Here is a 16,811-nt window from a genome sequence, read left to right as displayed (position 1 = left end):
AAGGTTCTGCACATGACAGTACCCTGCCGATAACCAGCTGGTTAGATACAGCCGCTGTCCCGTGGAGGATTAGAAGGATAAATATGTGTCAGAGGCACTCACAAAACCAGTCACTGTGCCCGCACATACAAATTGGGGTGTCTTCACCATATAACTCCCCCGTAGGCCAGCAGAGGCGGAAAACCTTCACCCCTTCAGATGTTGCTGGACTCCAGCTCCCATCAGTCCCAGTCAGCATGGCCAGGGGTTGGGGTTGGTGATGGGAGCTGTAGTCCAGCAACATCTGGAGGGCTAAAGGTTCTTCACCTCTGGCATCAGCTAATGGTCTGCAGACACACAACCTTTTTTTCCCTAAAGGGCACCTCAATTCCAGTGGCAACATCCTATAAGCAGGCAGCAATCAGCTTCCTGTGATAGCGCAAGACGAGTAGAAACCTTAAGCCAGCAGACACCATTTGAAGCACAGGCTTCCCCTGGCTTCCCCTGGAGGAGCTGCACCGTCAAGCAGGCGGGGGCGGGTGACAAATCAGGCTCAGCCTAGCTGGCCAAGTGACGCCTCAGCAGCTACTGATGCAAAGCAACCATTGAGACGAGCGGCGGTCCTGAGATTGCGGTTTAGTTTCGGGAAGAGATGGCTGGGTGCTGGGAGGAAGGGGCAGAAGCCAGGCTGCAATTGCTGGGAGAGGTGCCAGGGCAAGATTGTCAAGCCAGCTTCCCAGTCACATGCTGTGTTTGTTTACTCTGCACTTGAATCTGAGCGAGTGACGCTGCTGTTTCTGTGGTTAGGGCCTCCGCACGTGGTGGGGCAGGAGGTGTGCAAGGGATTCCCAGGAACTGCCTGCAGCGGAATCTTGATTTCTGCCCTGGCACCCGCCAGGCTCGGAGGAACAACTTCAACCACAGCAAGGGAAACTGGCCCAGTCCTGGCCAAGCCCTGGGGGGCCCCGTGGGTTTCTATTGATTGAACTGGGGATGTGGGCAGTGACCATTCTGCACCAAAGAGGAGCCGTCTGTCTGATGAGATGGGCCGTAAGGAAACAAGAGGGCCTTGAAGAAAGGGGGGGGGGGAGAGGCTCTTGCAACAGACCTTGGGAGCTGTCCAGGCTTGTGGGTGGAATCGCCTGATCCCACCAGGGAATAAAGCTTTAGGCTGAGTTTTTCCAAATGCAAATTACCCTGCAGGCGAGATATATATTTCTTATAATGAACGGCGCTCAGTAATAAGTGGCCGCAAATTAACGGTGATTGGCAATGGAATTCCTGTAATATAACGCCTTGGGGAAATCAGCCCGTGGCTCTTCTTTGGCGTTCCTGTGTAAATCCCAAAATTTAATAAAAGCAACAGAAATAGATCAGGATTTATTTTTAGTATAACAGGAAAATGGGTGGGAATTGGGGGAGGGGGAGATATTTTCCTATATGTGTCCAGAGGGTATTTTTCTTGGCATCTAGACAACCTACTCTATCCAACAGGCTAAACTGGGCTTATAGCCTCCCTACCAGAGCTTGGAATAGGCGTCTCAAGGTGCTGGATACTTGGAAAGGGAAGGATTGTCTGCATATTGAAGTATTGTCAACCAGGTGTCTCTAAGAATGGAAACCTGCTTTCCTAAGCTGTAGGAAGGGATTTTAGCTCAGTGGCAGGGCATCTCCTTGCATGCAGAAGGTTCCTCATTCAATCTGCCTGAAAACCTGGAGAGCTGCTGCCAGTCAGTATGGACCAACAATCTGACTCAGTATAAGACAGCTTCCGATGTCCTGAGCTAGGCCAGTTTCATTCACAACACTTCAGTTGGTGCTTGCATTTTCCATTTCTCCCATTTCAAAATAAAGCCTCGGTTGGCTGGAATGCTGTTTGTTATAAATCCAACCTTCTTTTGTGGTGTTCACACATTGCCACCCTTTTGCCATTACTTATGAACACACTGTTAAAGCTACAAATGGCTTTAGAGTGCACAGTTGCTGAGCCCGTATGAAAGGGATTCTTCCTTCAAGGCCCTCCCCCAACTCATGTTGCCCCACCGCCTCAAGTAGTACTTAGCTTTCACAGTTTAATGTGGGACTGCCTCTTCCACACTTCCCAAACCAAGGTGTGAATGGAAAGACAGCTATCCTTCAAACGCTGCATTTCTCCAGATTTTGCTTCCAAAATAGGTTATATTGGGTTGTACCCAGTCTCAGTCCTGCTCAGAATATACTCATTGGAATTAAAGGATGTAAAACTGACTTGGGACTATTGATTTCTATGGGTTGGGTCTAACTTAGTTGGGTAAAAAGGTAAAGGGACCCCTGACCGTTAAGTCTAGTCGCAGACGACTCTGGGGTTGCGGTGCTCATCTTGCTTTACTGGCCGAGGGAGCCGGAGTTTGTCCGCAGACAGCTTCAGGGTCATGTGGCCAGCATGACTAAGCCGCTTCTGGCGAACCAGAACAGTGCACAGAAACGCCGTTTACCTTCCCGCTGGAGCGGTACCTATTTATCTACTTGCACTTTGACGTGCTTTTGAACCACCAACCTTCTGATCGGCAAGCCCTAGGCTCTGTGGTTTAGACCACAGCACCACCCGCGTCCCACTTAGTTGGGTACAGCCCAATAAATCAATAAACTCTTGTGGAAATTGGGCAACTCAAACTATGGACACTGAAGAAGAAAAAAGAGAAACTGAAATTGACAAAGATCTGCCCCTACCTCCCTGCTCCCAGCCCTGCCTCACCTCTTCTGCGTCTTCCTCTTGCCCCCCAGAGATTCACAAGCAAGCAAGATGTGATCCGGCATTACAACATGCACAAGAAGCGGGACAATTCCCTCCAGCACGGCTTCATGCGCTTCAGCCCGCTTGACGACTGCAGTGTTTACTATCACGGCTGCCACCTGAATGGGAAAAGCACACACTACCACTGCATGCAGGTAACGATGCTGGGCTTCTGCCTTCAAGTGGCACAGAGAGCGAAGGGACCCCCAGGGCTAGTATCTGCATGGATGTTTTAACAGAGCCACCAACCCTCACACATGGCATGCATTTCCAGGTTAGAGCTAGGCTGGGAGGGGGGCATGTGGTCCAGAGATTCCTTGGGAGGGGGGGCTGTAGCTCAGGGGTAGAGCACCTGTATCATCCAAGGATCAATGCTTAGCCTCCCTTGGTAGGGCTGATGAGACCATGGAGAGCCACTGCCAGCCAGTGTAGACAGTACTGAGCTAGATGGACAAATGGTCTGGCTCAGTGGAAGGCCACTTCCTATGATTCCTTGTGCAGAAGTCATCTTCCACCAGGGAGCAAACATGTTGCTATGAGGATTCATAATGGAATTCTTATCTTTAAAGATACTACTAGATCCTCCCATAGCTGCTTCGGGGAAGGCCTCTCAGCTTGCCTTGCCAGTTCCTGGGATCAGGAGATCTAGAAGAGATTTCCCCAACCATAGTGCCCCAGATGTCATTGTTTACCCACACATTTGATGTCTGAAAGAGATTGGGTTGTGTCCAATGCTTGTCCTTCTCAGACTAGATACATTGGAATTAATGACTTCACTAACATGTGTCGACTAATTTCAGTGGGTCTACTCTTGAGTAGCACCTTGTTAGCCACGGCCTTCTATCTCTGGCAAGCCACAGTGGCCAAAACGATGTGATTGATTTTAATAGTTTTTGGAATGCTTTTGATTGCTGGTTTTTTAATAATGCTACAGATACATTTGTCACCCTGGGCTCCTTTCGGAAAAAGGGTGGAGTATTAATCAAACAAATAAAGAATATCTGTATGGCCACATGTTGCAGAAGGTGGACTGAGAAACCCCGTTTATAGGCACAGATTTGTGAGAGATCCCTGTTTCACCAGGAGGTTGATTTTGGGCAGAAATCTCTCTGTATAGGCTCACCTATCAGAGTCAACCCAAAGATGAGTAAAAGGAGCATTTTTCTAAAGAGCTTTTTATTCAGATGAGTGCCATAGGCAACAATGGGAAACATTGCTTGATTCGCTCCATTCCTGCTCAAATTTTGACAAGAAGAGTCATAAACAGCTCCGCTGTGTACCCAGGACAGGCACATTTCCTGGGTGTGGGGGAAAGGCCAGAGTTTGGAGTGGAGAGCTGATATTTCCCCCTTACACACATCCGGGCAGGTCCTTTGTAGGAGTGATGGAAGGGTCAAGCTCTGGGGGTCTCTCTCCGGGGTGCTCCTTCCTCAAGCCAGAGAGGCCATCAGAACTGCATTCCTCTGTTGATATACAACCTCTCTGCGCAAGGCCTGCCCTTTAGCAATCGCGTTTGTCCCTTTGTAGCCAGCTGCTAAGCCAATCAAATATTAATAACAGCCCAGTGTCAAAAGAAAGAAGGGAAGAAAGGAAGCTGGCTCTCTCACTGCCAGGGAAAAAAGAGGTTTGCGACAATTATGGCACAGCCTGTCCCTGCGAGGGGGGTTTCCAAAGCCAGCCATTTTGTAACCACACCATCTCCGGAAGCCGTATGTCAAGGGTGGGGAAGCTGTGGCCTCCAGGTGGTGTTGGGCTCCCATCAGCCCCAGCCAGCATGCCCAGTGGTCAGGGAGATGATGGGCATTTTAGGCCAACAACAATAGGAGCTGGCCTGTTGTTCTTCAGGCTCTCTTGCAGCTATGGAAATCAGGCTGTCAGGAGGGGAGCCATGGTATGGAGAGATCCCTCCATCACCCTAAAAGACTTTAAGCCTACCTGTGCAAGGGGGATTTAGCACTTGGGTGTACTCTCATTTCTACCAAGCACATGGGTTCTCAGGAGGAGCCCATCAACAGCTACCAGCCAGCCACGATGGCTATTCTCTGCCTCCACAATTGGAGGCGGTGTGCTTCTGAATACCAGTTGCTCCACAGGAGGGGAGAGGGCTCTGGTGTTCCAGTCCTGCTTGCAGGTTTCCCACAGACATCTGGTTCACCACTGTGAGAACATGATTCTGGACTAGATGGGCCAGAAGGACTAGAAGGCCCTCCTGATCCAGGAGGCCCTTCTTATGGGTTTCTGTGGAAGCTCATGAGGTCCTCTCAGGGAGAAGGATCAGCACGGACCTGGAGGGCCACAGGAGGGTGCTGAGTTTGTTCTGCGCTGTCCTCTTACCCTGCAAAGGGTGGCCTGGCTTTGTCTTCCCCAGCCCAGGATAACACCGAAATGTTTCTGGACTCCCAATTCCCATCATCCGTGACTCCTGCCTGCCTGGTTTGGGCTGATGGGAGTTGGGAGTCCAGCGGGAGGAAACTAAGCTGGCAAAGGCAGGCCTAGCCCATGTGAACAGAGAGCACACTCCTACAATGGGATCCGCTGCCCCGCAGCAGAACCGTTTGTGCAGAATGAGTTCTGTGGGAATGGGTAGAAAGGGTTGCCCGAAGCCAATGCCCATGTTAAGAAGAAAAGGCCTTGGAACAGGACGAGTTCCCAATTCGAGCAAATATCTCTTAAACAGCAGTATTTGCGCCTGGCCCTCTCCTCCCTCCCCCCCCCACCTTTATGTCCATAATTGGCATGGACAAAATTCAGTTAGTTGTTTATACCAATGGACATTTTTCATGCTTTAGCACAAAGAGCCCCATTGCAAATTATTCATGAGGAGTTTTTTGTTTAATTTTGCCTTTTAACACAACGGCCGGGTCTGTCTTCTTTCAAGGTGTCACTGTGGAAAGAAGCCCATGTTCTATCGGGAATCGCTTCGGATCTCTCTTGCTCTCTCTCTCTCTCCCCCCTCCGCCCCCTACTTTTTTCCCCCCTGGGTGTTTTCCAGATGTTTTGTTATTGCTCTTTGAATCAACCCAAGCTGAACCGAACCAGGGGTATGGGGCTGGTGTGGGGGTGGGAGACAGGAAGGGTGTTTTGATTTGCTTCATTTCTGAGATGGTGCAGGCGTTGGCACATGACACAGAGAAGGTGGTGGGGAGGGTAAAAGCGCTCTTGGCGGGCACAGTGGCATTGTCAGATTCCACTGGAATTTTACTCAATATGGCAAATTAGCTCACTTTGCTCAGGAACAGCTGAGGGAGGAGGTAGGGTTTCAGCATTCCATTCCCAACACACACACATCACGCCTGTGAGTTTATAGCAAAGCAGATGACAAAGGGTGTTCGTTCCCTGTGGCCAACTTGAAAGGGTAGCCAAGTCTCCTGCGCTGGTCATTCACTGGCCATTCTCACCGTGGCTATCCAGACGCCCCAAGGGGAAGGCCACAGGCAGCGCTTGAGTGCAGCAACAACTCTTGTAATTTCCAACAGCTGGGATTTAGAGGCATACTGCCTCCTGCACAACTATCACATGTGCCTGTCTCTGTTACATATTGCTGTTACGTCACCTTGGACTGTGGAAGCAGACCCACTTGCTGGAAGCTGACCAGGTTGATCCAGCAGCTGCCAGCCTGACCTTCCAACTCCTCTACCTTAAGTGGGATAGGCCATAATTTTAGGATTGTTTCCTCCTCTTCCCCACTTGCTATTTTGGGAGAGGGACCCTGTAGCTAGAGCACGTCCTTTGCAGGAAGACGGCCCCAGGTTCCACCCCAGTCATCTCCATTTAAAAAGATTGCAGGTGATCCAGAAGACCTCACTCTGCCTGAGACCCTGGAGAGCTGCTGCCAGTCAGAGTAGGCAATAACGGGCTAGGCTGGTAAATAGCCTGGCACAATATAAGGCAGCTTCCCATGTCCTACTCTCTGTCACCCCCATGCCCTAAGTAAGTGTAGCTGGAACGAATATTTTGCTCTGCTGCCAGGCAGGAAAGTTTCAGAAGTCATGGTATTTCTCCCAGGTGGAGATGCTCCTGTCCTTTATAAACTCTCTGCTCTCTCCCCAGCAACGTCTCTCAGGTGAGCTTATATGTCACTCTTTCTTTCATTTACCCAACCTTCACCCCGCCTCCTGATTGTTCCTTTGCACCAGGTGGGCTGTAACAAAGTCTATACCAGCACTTCCGACGTAATGACCCATGAGAACTTCCACAAGAAGAACACCCAGCTCATCAATGATGGATTCCAGCGGTTTCGGGCCACGGAGGACTGTGGCACGGTGGACTGCCAGTTCTACGGGCAGAAGACCACTCACTTCCATTGCAGGTGGGCTCTCTGCAAAAGGGGGAAAGAGTTCAGGTTACCCTGGGGGCATCACTCTGCTCTAGCCTGGTGCCCTTCAGGGCTACACATTGAGCTACAGCTGCCATCATCCCTGACAGTTGGTCATGGTGACCAACGGTGATGGCAGCTCTTGTTTACAACAAACACAACCAAGAAGAACCTAAAGGACATGCTGGTCCAAAGAAAGACAGGTCTTACAGATCCTGCCCCATTAAAAGAGACCACAACTACTTGAAACCCTTCAAGTTGAGGGCCAGAAGCTTGGGTAAAGAGGAAAGTTTCCACCTGGTGCCTAAAATTAGATGAAGAAGGTGCTAGGCGAGCTTCCCTGCAAAAAGCATTCCACAAGTGGGGAGTCACCACTGAAAAGGACCATTCTCATGTTGCCACCTCTCTAGACCTTCCTCAGTGAGGACACGCAGAGAAGAGCCTTAGATGACAGTTGCAGGGTCCAAGTCAGTTCATGTGGAGAGAAGCAGTTGTTGAGGTACTTGGGTCCTGAGCCGCATATGGCTTTATAGGTCAAAACCAACACTTTGAATTGAGCCCAGAGTCTAACAACAACTGAACTGAATTGAGTTGGAGTCCAACAACATCTGGAGGGCCACTGGTTCTTCATTCCTGATGTACACCACTTGAGGATGACCCATGGAGTAATATGAATATTCCTAGCTATTGCAGCTCATTCACAAACAAAAGCTTGTGGGTTGTCTCCAGCTAAGTCCTGCCCAGAGAAGACCCACTGAAATCAATAGAGCTCAGTTGGTCCTGTCCATTAACTTCAGTGGGTCTACTCTGAGTAGGATTAGCATTGGCTACAACCTAACCATTTCATTCTCCTGTCTCCAAGTGACAGAAATGTACATGTGGATTTCTCTGAGGTTTTTGCTGGGACTCCAATTTTTTTTAAAAAAAATCTAGGCATATAAAGTACCAGAGACAATAACATTTTTCAAAAATATTAATTCATGTGAAAAAAACAAATCACATACCAGAAAGTGAGAGAACAAAGGAAAAGCCAAGAAAGAAAAGATGGTGGCAGGGAGGTGGATCCATTTCCAAATCAGGAATCTCTCTTATACCAGGGCTTAGTTCAGACCTCCTTGTATTTGAGGAATATTACTTGAACCTGAAGGGTAGCTCCATGGCAGAGCATCTGCTTTGCATGCAGAAAGACCCTGTTCCAATCCCCACAAGCATCTCCAGGTAGGGCTGGGAATGTTTCCCGTCTGAAACCCTGGCGTTACCTCTCTGCGCTGACAGTACTGATCTCACTGGACCAATGGTCTGATTCAGTATAAAGCATCTTCCCATGTTCCTGTGAGAGCAATGGTGAGCTTTGCTCCTTAACCCTGGTTGCTATCTGCATAGTTCGGCACAGTGGTTTCCAAAATGAAGCCATGATCTGGGGTAGCGGGTGGAGATCGAACTGCTCTACGTAGTACTTCTGCTCAGATATAGGAATGCCTGCCTTGTTTTATGCCTGATCCCCCTGTTGCATCTCACAGGCGTCCTGGTTGCACTTTCACCTTCAAGAACAAGTGCGATATCGAGAAGCACAAGAGCTACCACATCAAGGACGACGCCTATGCCAAGGACGGCTTCAAGAAGTTCTACAAGTACGAGGAGTGCAAGTACGAAGGCTGCGTCTACAGCAAGGCCACCAACCACTTCCACTGCATCCGGCCCGGCTGTGGCTTCACCTTCACCTCCACCAGCCAGATGACCTCCCACAAGCGCAAGCACGAGCGCCGCCACATCCGCAGCTCAGGCGTGCTGGGCCTGCCCACCTCCCTCCTGGGGGCCAAGGACAACGAGCAGGAGGAGTCCAGCAACGACGACCTCATTGACTTCTCCGCCATGAGCTCTAAGAACTCCAGCCTGAGTGCCTCCCCCACCAGTCAGCAGTCTTCCGTCTCCCTGATCGTCCCGGGAGCACCCTCCTCGGCGGCAGAGCTCTCGGCCTCGCAGGCCTCCAGCAAACCCAACAACATGCCGACGGCTTCCAAGATCCCCGGCCTACTCTCCCAAGCCCTCCCGAGTAATATCCCTTTGGCCCTGGCACTCTCCAATGCAGCACTTCCTGGAACGGCGGGCTCTTACTTCCCTATCCTCCCCAGCCGGGTTGCCACCCCGCTGCCCGCCGGCTCCGCCAGCTTGATAGCTGCCAGCGCTTCCGGCACCAACCCAGCACCGTCTGCCAGCTCCCCTTCCCAGGCCATCTCAGGTTCCAGCGAGGCAGCGGCCACCTCTTCCCCAACTCCGGCAGCATCCATCATGGAGAGGATCTCCGCCAGCAAAGGCCTGATTTCGCCAATGATGGCCAGGCTGGCTGCTGCAGCACTTAAGCCCTCGGTGGCTGTGGAGGCAGGTGAGTTTGTTGGCCCTCCTGGTTGAATGAGGGGGGTTATTTGTCCAGTCGGGATTTGGAAATCTCACACACATGGGGAAAGAAGGGACTCAGGTTGCTCCATCACACTGGAGAAAGGTGGGAAGCCTTTTTATTGTCAAAGATAACACACCCGCTTCTACAGCTCAGGAGACCTAGCATCTACGCAGCTATTCCCAGGTCCATGCACTATGGAACAGTTGCAGCAACTGGGGACCACTCTCCCTCCACTAGTTCATGTACCTTCCTCCGATGGGCTGCACGCATGCATGGAAGCTGCCTCTGATCATCCCTCTTCAATCCCCTCCTAGTTCTGGAAGCCAGTTGTCCAGGGGAGAGTGGAGAAGCACCTGGTCCTTCACTTGCCTGGCCTGCCTCTTTTTCCCTCTCTGAAGCTTCCCCTGCCTCTGATTCTTGCTTCCTGGCTGGTACAGGTCCCCACAGAGCACTGCCCCCTCTCTCGAGTCCCCTTCCCCCAATGCACACTCGTCAGCGTTCTACCAGTCCCAGACACTTAAACACAAATATAGTTTGAGGCTTCTTCTTGAGATGTGCTTGTGGAAGGGGGCCCAGAACCTGTTTTGAACCTTGGTTCAAGGGAAAAGGGAGGGAGATAACTTTTTGTTCTGTTACCTGTTTTCCAGATCAGCTGCCCAGATAGAAAGCAGGTTTGGTTTTGAAACACACACAGTGACTTTCCCAATCTGCTGCTGTCCCAGCCTCAAAGCCCAGCTGCAGAGTTCCACCTTTTTAGTGGTTCATTAAGGATCTGTGAAGGGGAGAGATACAGCAATAACACAAAGCCTATTTGCAAAATAAATGGGTGGAGACCCAGTCATTCTTTGATGGTTGAATGCCAATCTGAGCTGACTGCACCATCATGGCTGACCTGTTCTAGGTCTCTGGGAGAAGCACATTGTGACTTGTCAGGGAGGTTTTGGAGGCAAACAGGGAGGGTTATATCTTTTCTGGGCAAGACAGTGACTTGCCCAAACTGCCCCAGCTGACTCTTTGGCTCGGCCCCCTTCTATTCCCGCACATCAGCATGAACCCTGGATTGTTGCCAGCTCCTTGTAAGCATCTATTTCAGCCAACAGTTTCCTCTGTCCTCTGCTGCCATCCTTCTCTGGGGTAGTGGGGAGGAGAGGAGATGTTTACCCAGATTAGTTTCCCATTGATCCCTCTTTGGAACGGCAGCTGCCTCGGATGCTTTGACTTCCTGGATCTGAAGGAGCAAGCAGCTCTCCTTCAGCCATCTCAGGACTCCTTGAGAAGAAGCAGCAGCAGCCACAGCCCGATCACTTCACAGCCAGATTAGGGGCTTTTACTGTGACTAATGGAGCCTTTCGCAGTGCTAGCCAAAGGCGCATAGCTGGCCTGTTGCAGCTGTAGCCGGGGAAGCTTGGGTATCACGGGCCTGTTTTTAATCCTGCTGCAAATGTGCACGAGCCCAAATGGAGGGAATCAGACTTTCCTGGTCATACTGAAAGTTAGATTGCTGTTGCATTCTTCATCAATATGACTTCTTTCCAGAGAGTGGAGAGAGACAGAGACAGGCAGAAATGGGGAAGGCTTTTCCAGCAGGAGATGAGTTTCTACTCACACTCCATCTGTATTTGAAATATGCACTCTGGCTTTGCTTTCTGGTTTCCCATTGGAACACCTGGTGGGCGACTGTGAGGACAAAATGTTGGGCCAGATACAAAGGTTAGGTGGAGGCCTGCAAAAGGAGGGCCAGTCCTCCCATTGGGCAGGAGGAGGCAGCTACCTCGGGCAGCACATGCCTGGGAGGCAGGAGTGGGGAGGGAGAGCACAAAGCAAGGTGATGAAAGACAGAGCTATACGTGCCACATGGCCTGTTCTGCCCCCTTAAGCCGGCCTGCCACTCTCAGGTGTGGTGAAAGACGCTGTTCTGTCATCATTGTTGAAGTCAGATTCAACTTGTCAGCTGGGGAGGCAGGAGATGCCGTTTTGTCCTTCTCGGGCACCAAAAGGCCAGTGCTGTGCAGAAAGTTGTCAGAAACCTTTTTTTTTTTAATCATTTATTTTTCCTGAAAGAGAGAGGTCATTGCGGGAACTATTTTTCCTCTTTTTAAAAAATAAAATGCCACTTGCTGTCTGTGAAGCAGTTCACCGTCAGCTGTAGTGCCTCCGGGTAGATTAATATTTTAGTCACTTGGGGATTGTGGATGAAAGCCCGGCGGACATCTTCCTGTCAGCAATTTCCCCCCCTGCCATCTTTTAATCCTTTTCTCTGCGTCTGCCTCATTCTTTTTTTATTTATTTAATGTGTTTTCGTAACTTTATGGGACGTTAGCCCTTACTTTCTTCTTCTTTTGAGGCAATTTCATTATATATATTTTTTATAAATTAATTTTTCCAACGTAGTTTGGGGCAAGGAGTAGAGACCCAAAGGCCAGGCGGTGGCACTCTCTGGCCGGGACAAGGCAAGATGGCGGAAGAGGTCGCGCAGTTTGAACCAACCTGATTGGCTGTCAGTTTCGATAGACCTGACACCGCAGACGTTCCTTTTGGGCATGCTCAGTGAGGAGGCCGGAGCACGGTCGCCAAGGCAACGTTGAGATTGGGGAATGGGAAGGGGGCTTGACTAGCAGTCTCAAGCTGCCACATTGCCTCAGCATTAACAGAGTCTTTAATAAACGCTTAAGAGGCAGCCCCGCAAATTAGTTATGACAGTTTGCGCAGAGCATCAGATCTCCCCCTCGCTCCTGCCGCCCTCCTCCTTTAAAGGGCCCGTAGCCTGGACAACTTTGACATAATTTTGCAATAATTATCACTTGGAAGAATTTCCGCGCCGGGGTGGACGTCAGAACCGATCACGTCAACCCGGCAATAAATGCTGACCAGCAGACTCAGGCCATTCCTTTTTTCTCCAACCTTACTGTTGCCGTTGTTGGGTTTTTTTTAAACTTTCTTGTGCATTATTTGATATTGCTTGATCGTTATTGTCAGTTGGCTTCCTTTATTTACTTATTTAAAACTTTATGGGTTTTCCTCCCCCCTCCCTCCCTCCCTGCCTCCCTCCCTCCTCTCTTTCTCTCTCTAAAACATAGGGAATGGACAACCAACCACTCCTGGACGGTTTAACCCAGCTCAGATTAAGCAAGAGGCTACAGAGAATCCAGGCTCCATGTCCACCGTGACCCAGGATTCCTTGCAGGAGCACAGCTTGGACCTGAGTGTGAAGGATCATGGGTAAGAGAGGGAGGCTCTGCAGCGACAGATTTGGGTGATGGGGAACAGGAACATGGCAATGTCCTAAAAGCTTGCTGCATTGAGTGTGGGTGGGGAAGAGGGCATCATCGGAAGCCTCTCAGTCTGACTAGAGTGGTTAAGATAAACATAGCCAGGCCTGCTGCTGGGAAGAAGTTCATTGGAGACGGCAGTCTGTGCAACAGTCCCGTTTGTTCAGCTTTTCAGTGGCCCCCAGCCTGGCTCACGTACCCTTAAACTCCACCTCACCCTTTTTAGCTGTGTGAGTGAATCCATCAGAGTTTTGCCTAGGTTGTATTGTGCAGGGCAACCAGCTCCCTCTGCTCCCATGAGCTTTCTTTAAGGCACCGTTTGCCAACCTGGTGCCCTCTCTTGTGCTTTGGACCACAACTCCGATCAGCTGTGCCAACTGGAGGGGCTGATGGGAGTTGTCACCCAAAACACTTGGAAGGTGGCAGGTTGGCCTAGTTGGCATCCAGACGCCCATCATTCATTTCCTTGGAGTGCTGTTATAACTCAGAACCAGGACGGGGTTGAGCGGTGAAGAGCAGGACAACAACTGTCACTCTCCCGCTTACATCTCAGCCAAGTCTTCAGGTGCTGGACTGGTTAGGCCAGTGAGCTTGACCCTGGCTGGCTGGAGAGAGTGGCTCCCACCTCGTCCGTCCTTCTCCAGCAGGTAGAATGTGAGGATGGGGACCCCAGTTTGAAAGGAGAATTAATTGCAGTCGTCGTCATTCCCCCCGCCCTCACCAATGCACATCTTAACTAAACCCTGTTGGTTTGTGTGTTCCAGTAATGAATCAAATGGCCACACAGTCTCGGCAAATTCATCTCTTTTATCCTCGCTTATGAATAAGGTAAGAGCCATCCATCAAGGGCCTTTCATTCCCCCCACCAAGAGAAATTAAAGCCACGGTGGCGAGGTGGGGAGGGAGGGGGAGACGCGTTTGTTTTTTAATGTTTTGCCTCTAATAAGATGAGTTTGTACCATTTAAATTTTGAGACCATTTTTCATCGGGTATAATTTCAGAGCCACTGCTTACGAATTAATTTAATGAACTGGCTGAAGAAATATATCGCAGCCTCTGACATCTTCTTCTCTCTCCCCCCACCCTCCTATCCCTTTGGAAATGGGAGGCCTCTGAAAGGGGTTTGTTTTTTAATTTCCAAACCAGACAATTCCTCTTTTGTTTCCTGTTATTAATTCTATTTATTTACCGTAAAAGTTTTCTGAGGGTGGTGGCAGGTGGTTGTTTTTCTGAGTGGAGGAAGCAGGGCAAGCGTGGGGGATGACAGGATATACCTGAAGTTTTGAGCCAGGATCTTTGATTCCATGTTTCCAGCACCCTTGAATGCCACTGCTCTGGAATATTTATTTTTTTTAAGTGCATAATTCTTTTGTTAAGTTGGGGCAGGGGAGAATAATTATGCACCCAACAGATATATTTTTTTCCCTTTTACATGATAAATGCTACTTTGGCTAGATTAATTGTGCCCCCCGTAGCCAGCTGTATCTGCAGTCTGGGTATCCTCAAAGCCAGCCTTCGGTGTCCTGTTGCGTGATGAGTTTTCGAGGCATCCCTGTTTTCTTCCCCTGAGCTCTGAGCGTGAGATCCAGCCAGGGCACAGAACCCCCCAGAAAGGACAATGTGACTTTGTCTGATGTTCTCTCTCTCTCTCTCTCTCTCTCTCTCTCTCTCTCTCTCTCTCTCTCTCTCTCTCTCTCCCTCCCTCCTCTCTCCTCTCTCTCTCTCTCTCTCTGCCTCTGCCTTCCCTTGTCCATCCATCCCAGAAAGCTTTTTATTTCCTTCTCTCATCAGGATTTTAGTTGTTCTTTTAGCACATTATCGAGCTGGACCGTGCCACTGTGTATTTTCAGCTCTTCTTTAAATCTGTCAAAGCACCTGCTGATTTGGATTGTTGGGGGGGTTGTTCTTCAAAGAAGGAAACTCGCAGAATTTGGCGAGTTTTTTCTTTCTTTCATAAACTGTATATACTGTTATACAAACACACACACCAAAAAGCACTCAAAGCGGTTTTGTTTTGTTTATTGACTGTAGATAAAACCTGACTGTAGCCCCAGAGAGCACCAGGAACTCATTCTGCAGAAGTGGGCTCCAGAATCTGATCTTGAGCCCTCTTCAGATTTCTCCCAGCAGCTTAATACTGCTTCCCAAATAACTGACAACCAAGGAGAAGAATTCCCTTTTGTAGTGAGGGAACCACTCATTATTAGACCTTAAAACAAGGAGCATCACTGCTCTGGGAACCGGTATAGAGAGGCAGGGACCTACTTAACAACTGCCAAGGGTCTCCTTCCCCAGCCTAGTGGCCCGTGTGTTTGTGCTGGCTGAGGCTGAGGGAAGTTGTACTCCAAAATGTCTCGTTGTAGAAGGCTTCCCTTGCAGGTACACAGTTGTTATAGGATTTGGGCCTGGGCTTCCTTTGCTCGACTTGACTCCACTCCCCAAGCCTGTTCTTTTCTGTTACTTTTTAGGACAAACCACAACTTATTTGTGGGATAATCTCAGACGAACTCAGGATTTATCTCCTAACATACTGCACCTTCTTTCTCCCCACAGATGTCTCAGACCAACCCCAACCTCGGCAACCTTCTTGGCTTGAAGGTGGAGGCTGACGGCAGCCCTCTGGGAGCTTCAGGTGATGCCACGCAATACCTGGGCAAGACAGTGAAGGCTCTTGTCCAGGAGAAACTCTCTGAGCCCTGGAAGATGTACTTGCGCAGGTGAGGGCAGGTTCTGAGCCAGGTTAGGTGGTGTAAAGGGGATTGGTATGATACCAACATTACCCACTTAAAAACCGTTCGGGAATTTTGTGGCACTCCCCGCTGAGGCTGGGCATCTCTGCTCCCTGTTGCATGTACAGAGCCTAGTAAAGACCTTCTTATTTCAGCAGACATTTGGAGATGGTTGTAGTGAAGCGGTATATAAATTGTCAAAATAATTACATAAGGCTGCCTGTGTTCCTGCAGCAGTTCAAGATGGCTGTCACCAACTCAGCCCTGTCTCTGTTGCATTTAGATGCTTGAGCAGCACAGGTTGCACAATGTCACAGCCACCATAAATCTAAATTATCATGAGTTCCAAGGCTGTAATCATTTACATTTTATTTTACCATATTTAACAATCAAGTGGCTCACAAATACAGCCAGAAGCGGTATCATTCATTCATTCATTCATTTTAAAAAAAGTTTATATGCCGCTGTACCATAAAAATGTATCACAGCTGTTTACAATGAACATGAAAACAAAAAACCAAGCAATAAAATCATAAAAAGTTTAAAACAAGTGAAAAGAAATTAAAAAGGAGCCTCACCAATGATCGAGCTGGAATATAATGGTTCAGGCGATTTCTGCGGGATCTTGCTTTAAAAAAGTAAGGCACTACATAAAAACTAGGGAAAAACCAATATATCTGAAAGAGGAGTTGAAACAGATAAAATTAATTGCTATTAAAGCCTAAAATAGAACAGGCTTTTCCTGGTGTCTTCAAGAGAGTAAGGAAGGCACCAAGTTAGTATATCTGTGGAGGGAACTGTGTAATGAAGGAGCCACCACTGAAGAGGCCTTTTTAGCTGTGGCCTGATTTATTAAGGTGTGGCGCCCAGTGAATGATGTCAGCATACAATCTCAGTTGAGAGCTAGGTTCAGATGGGAGCAGGCAGCCCTCCTGATGCCCAGAAATAAGGGGGGGGGCAATTTATGGCAAGCCTGCAACCCTCCAATGTTGTTAGACTCCAGCTCCCATCAGCCACAGTCAGCATAGCTGGTGGCCAAGGAAGATGGGAATTAGAGTCTGACAACATTGGGAGGGCCCCAGATTGCATCCCTAGACGCAAGGCTCATGGGAGCTGGGAGCCCCGTCCGGAAAGGAAGCTCCCTGCAGTGTCTCTGCATGAGTAGCTGCTCTGGCTTTTATTAAGACTGATGAAAACGGGGATGATGGGGCACCTGTGGCCCTTCCAACTTTTGTTAGGGCTGCAGCTCCCACCAGCCAGCATGGCCAATGGTCAGGGATGTGGGAGTTGGAGTCCAACTACATCTGGAGCGATGCATATTCTTCATCCCTAGTTTATGGACTTAGCA

General features: G+C 49.5%; 1 protein-coding gene across 10 annotated transcripts in view; it reads left to right on the top strand.

Moving 5' to 3' along the window:
• Positions 1 to 16,811, top strand: part of CASZ1 (castor zinc finger 1) — a 460,564-nt gene that overhangs the window by 426,825 nt on the left and 16,928 nt on the right. For all 10 annotated transcript variants that reach the window (XM_081202878.1, XM_081202882.1, XM_081202880.1 and 7 more), the window contains 6 exons: positions 2,743 to 2,907; positions 6,889 to 7,061; positions 8,588 to 9,450; positions 12,543 to 12,684; positions 13,499 to 13,562; positions 15,288 to 15,451. In XM_081202878.1, coding sequence (XP_081059004.1) covers positions 2,743 to 2,907; positions 6,889 to 7,061; positions 8,588 to 9,450; positions 12,543 to 12,684; positions 13,499 to 13,562; positions 15,288 to 15,451 — 1,571 coding nt within the window. The remainder of the gene's footprint in view (positions 1 to 2,742; positions 2,908 to 6,888; positions 7,062 to 8,587; positions 9,451 to 12,542; positions 12,685 to 13,498; positions 13,563 to 15,287; positions 15,452 to 16,811) is intronic.

Source organism: Podarcis bocagei (assembly GCF_964188305.1).
Source record: "Podarcis bocagei genome assembly, chromosome: 7".
Classification (NCBI taxonomy): domain Eukaryota; kingdom Metazoa; phylum Chordata; class Lepidosauria; order Squamata; family Lacertidae; genus Podarcis; species Podarcis bocagei.
This window is presented reverse-complemented; position numbering and strand designations above follow the sequence as displayed.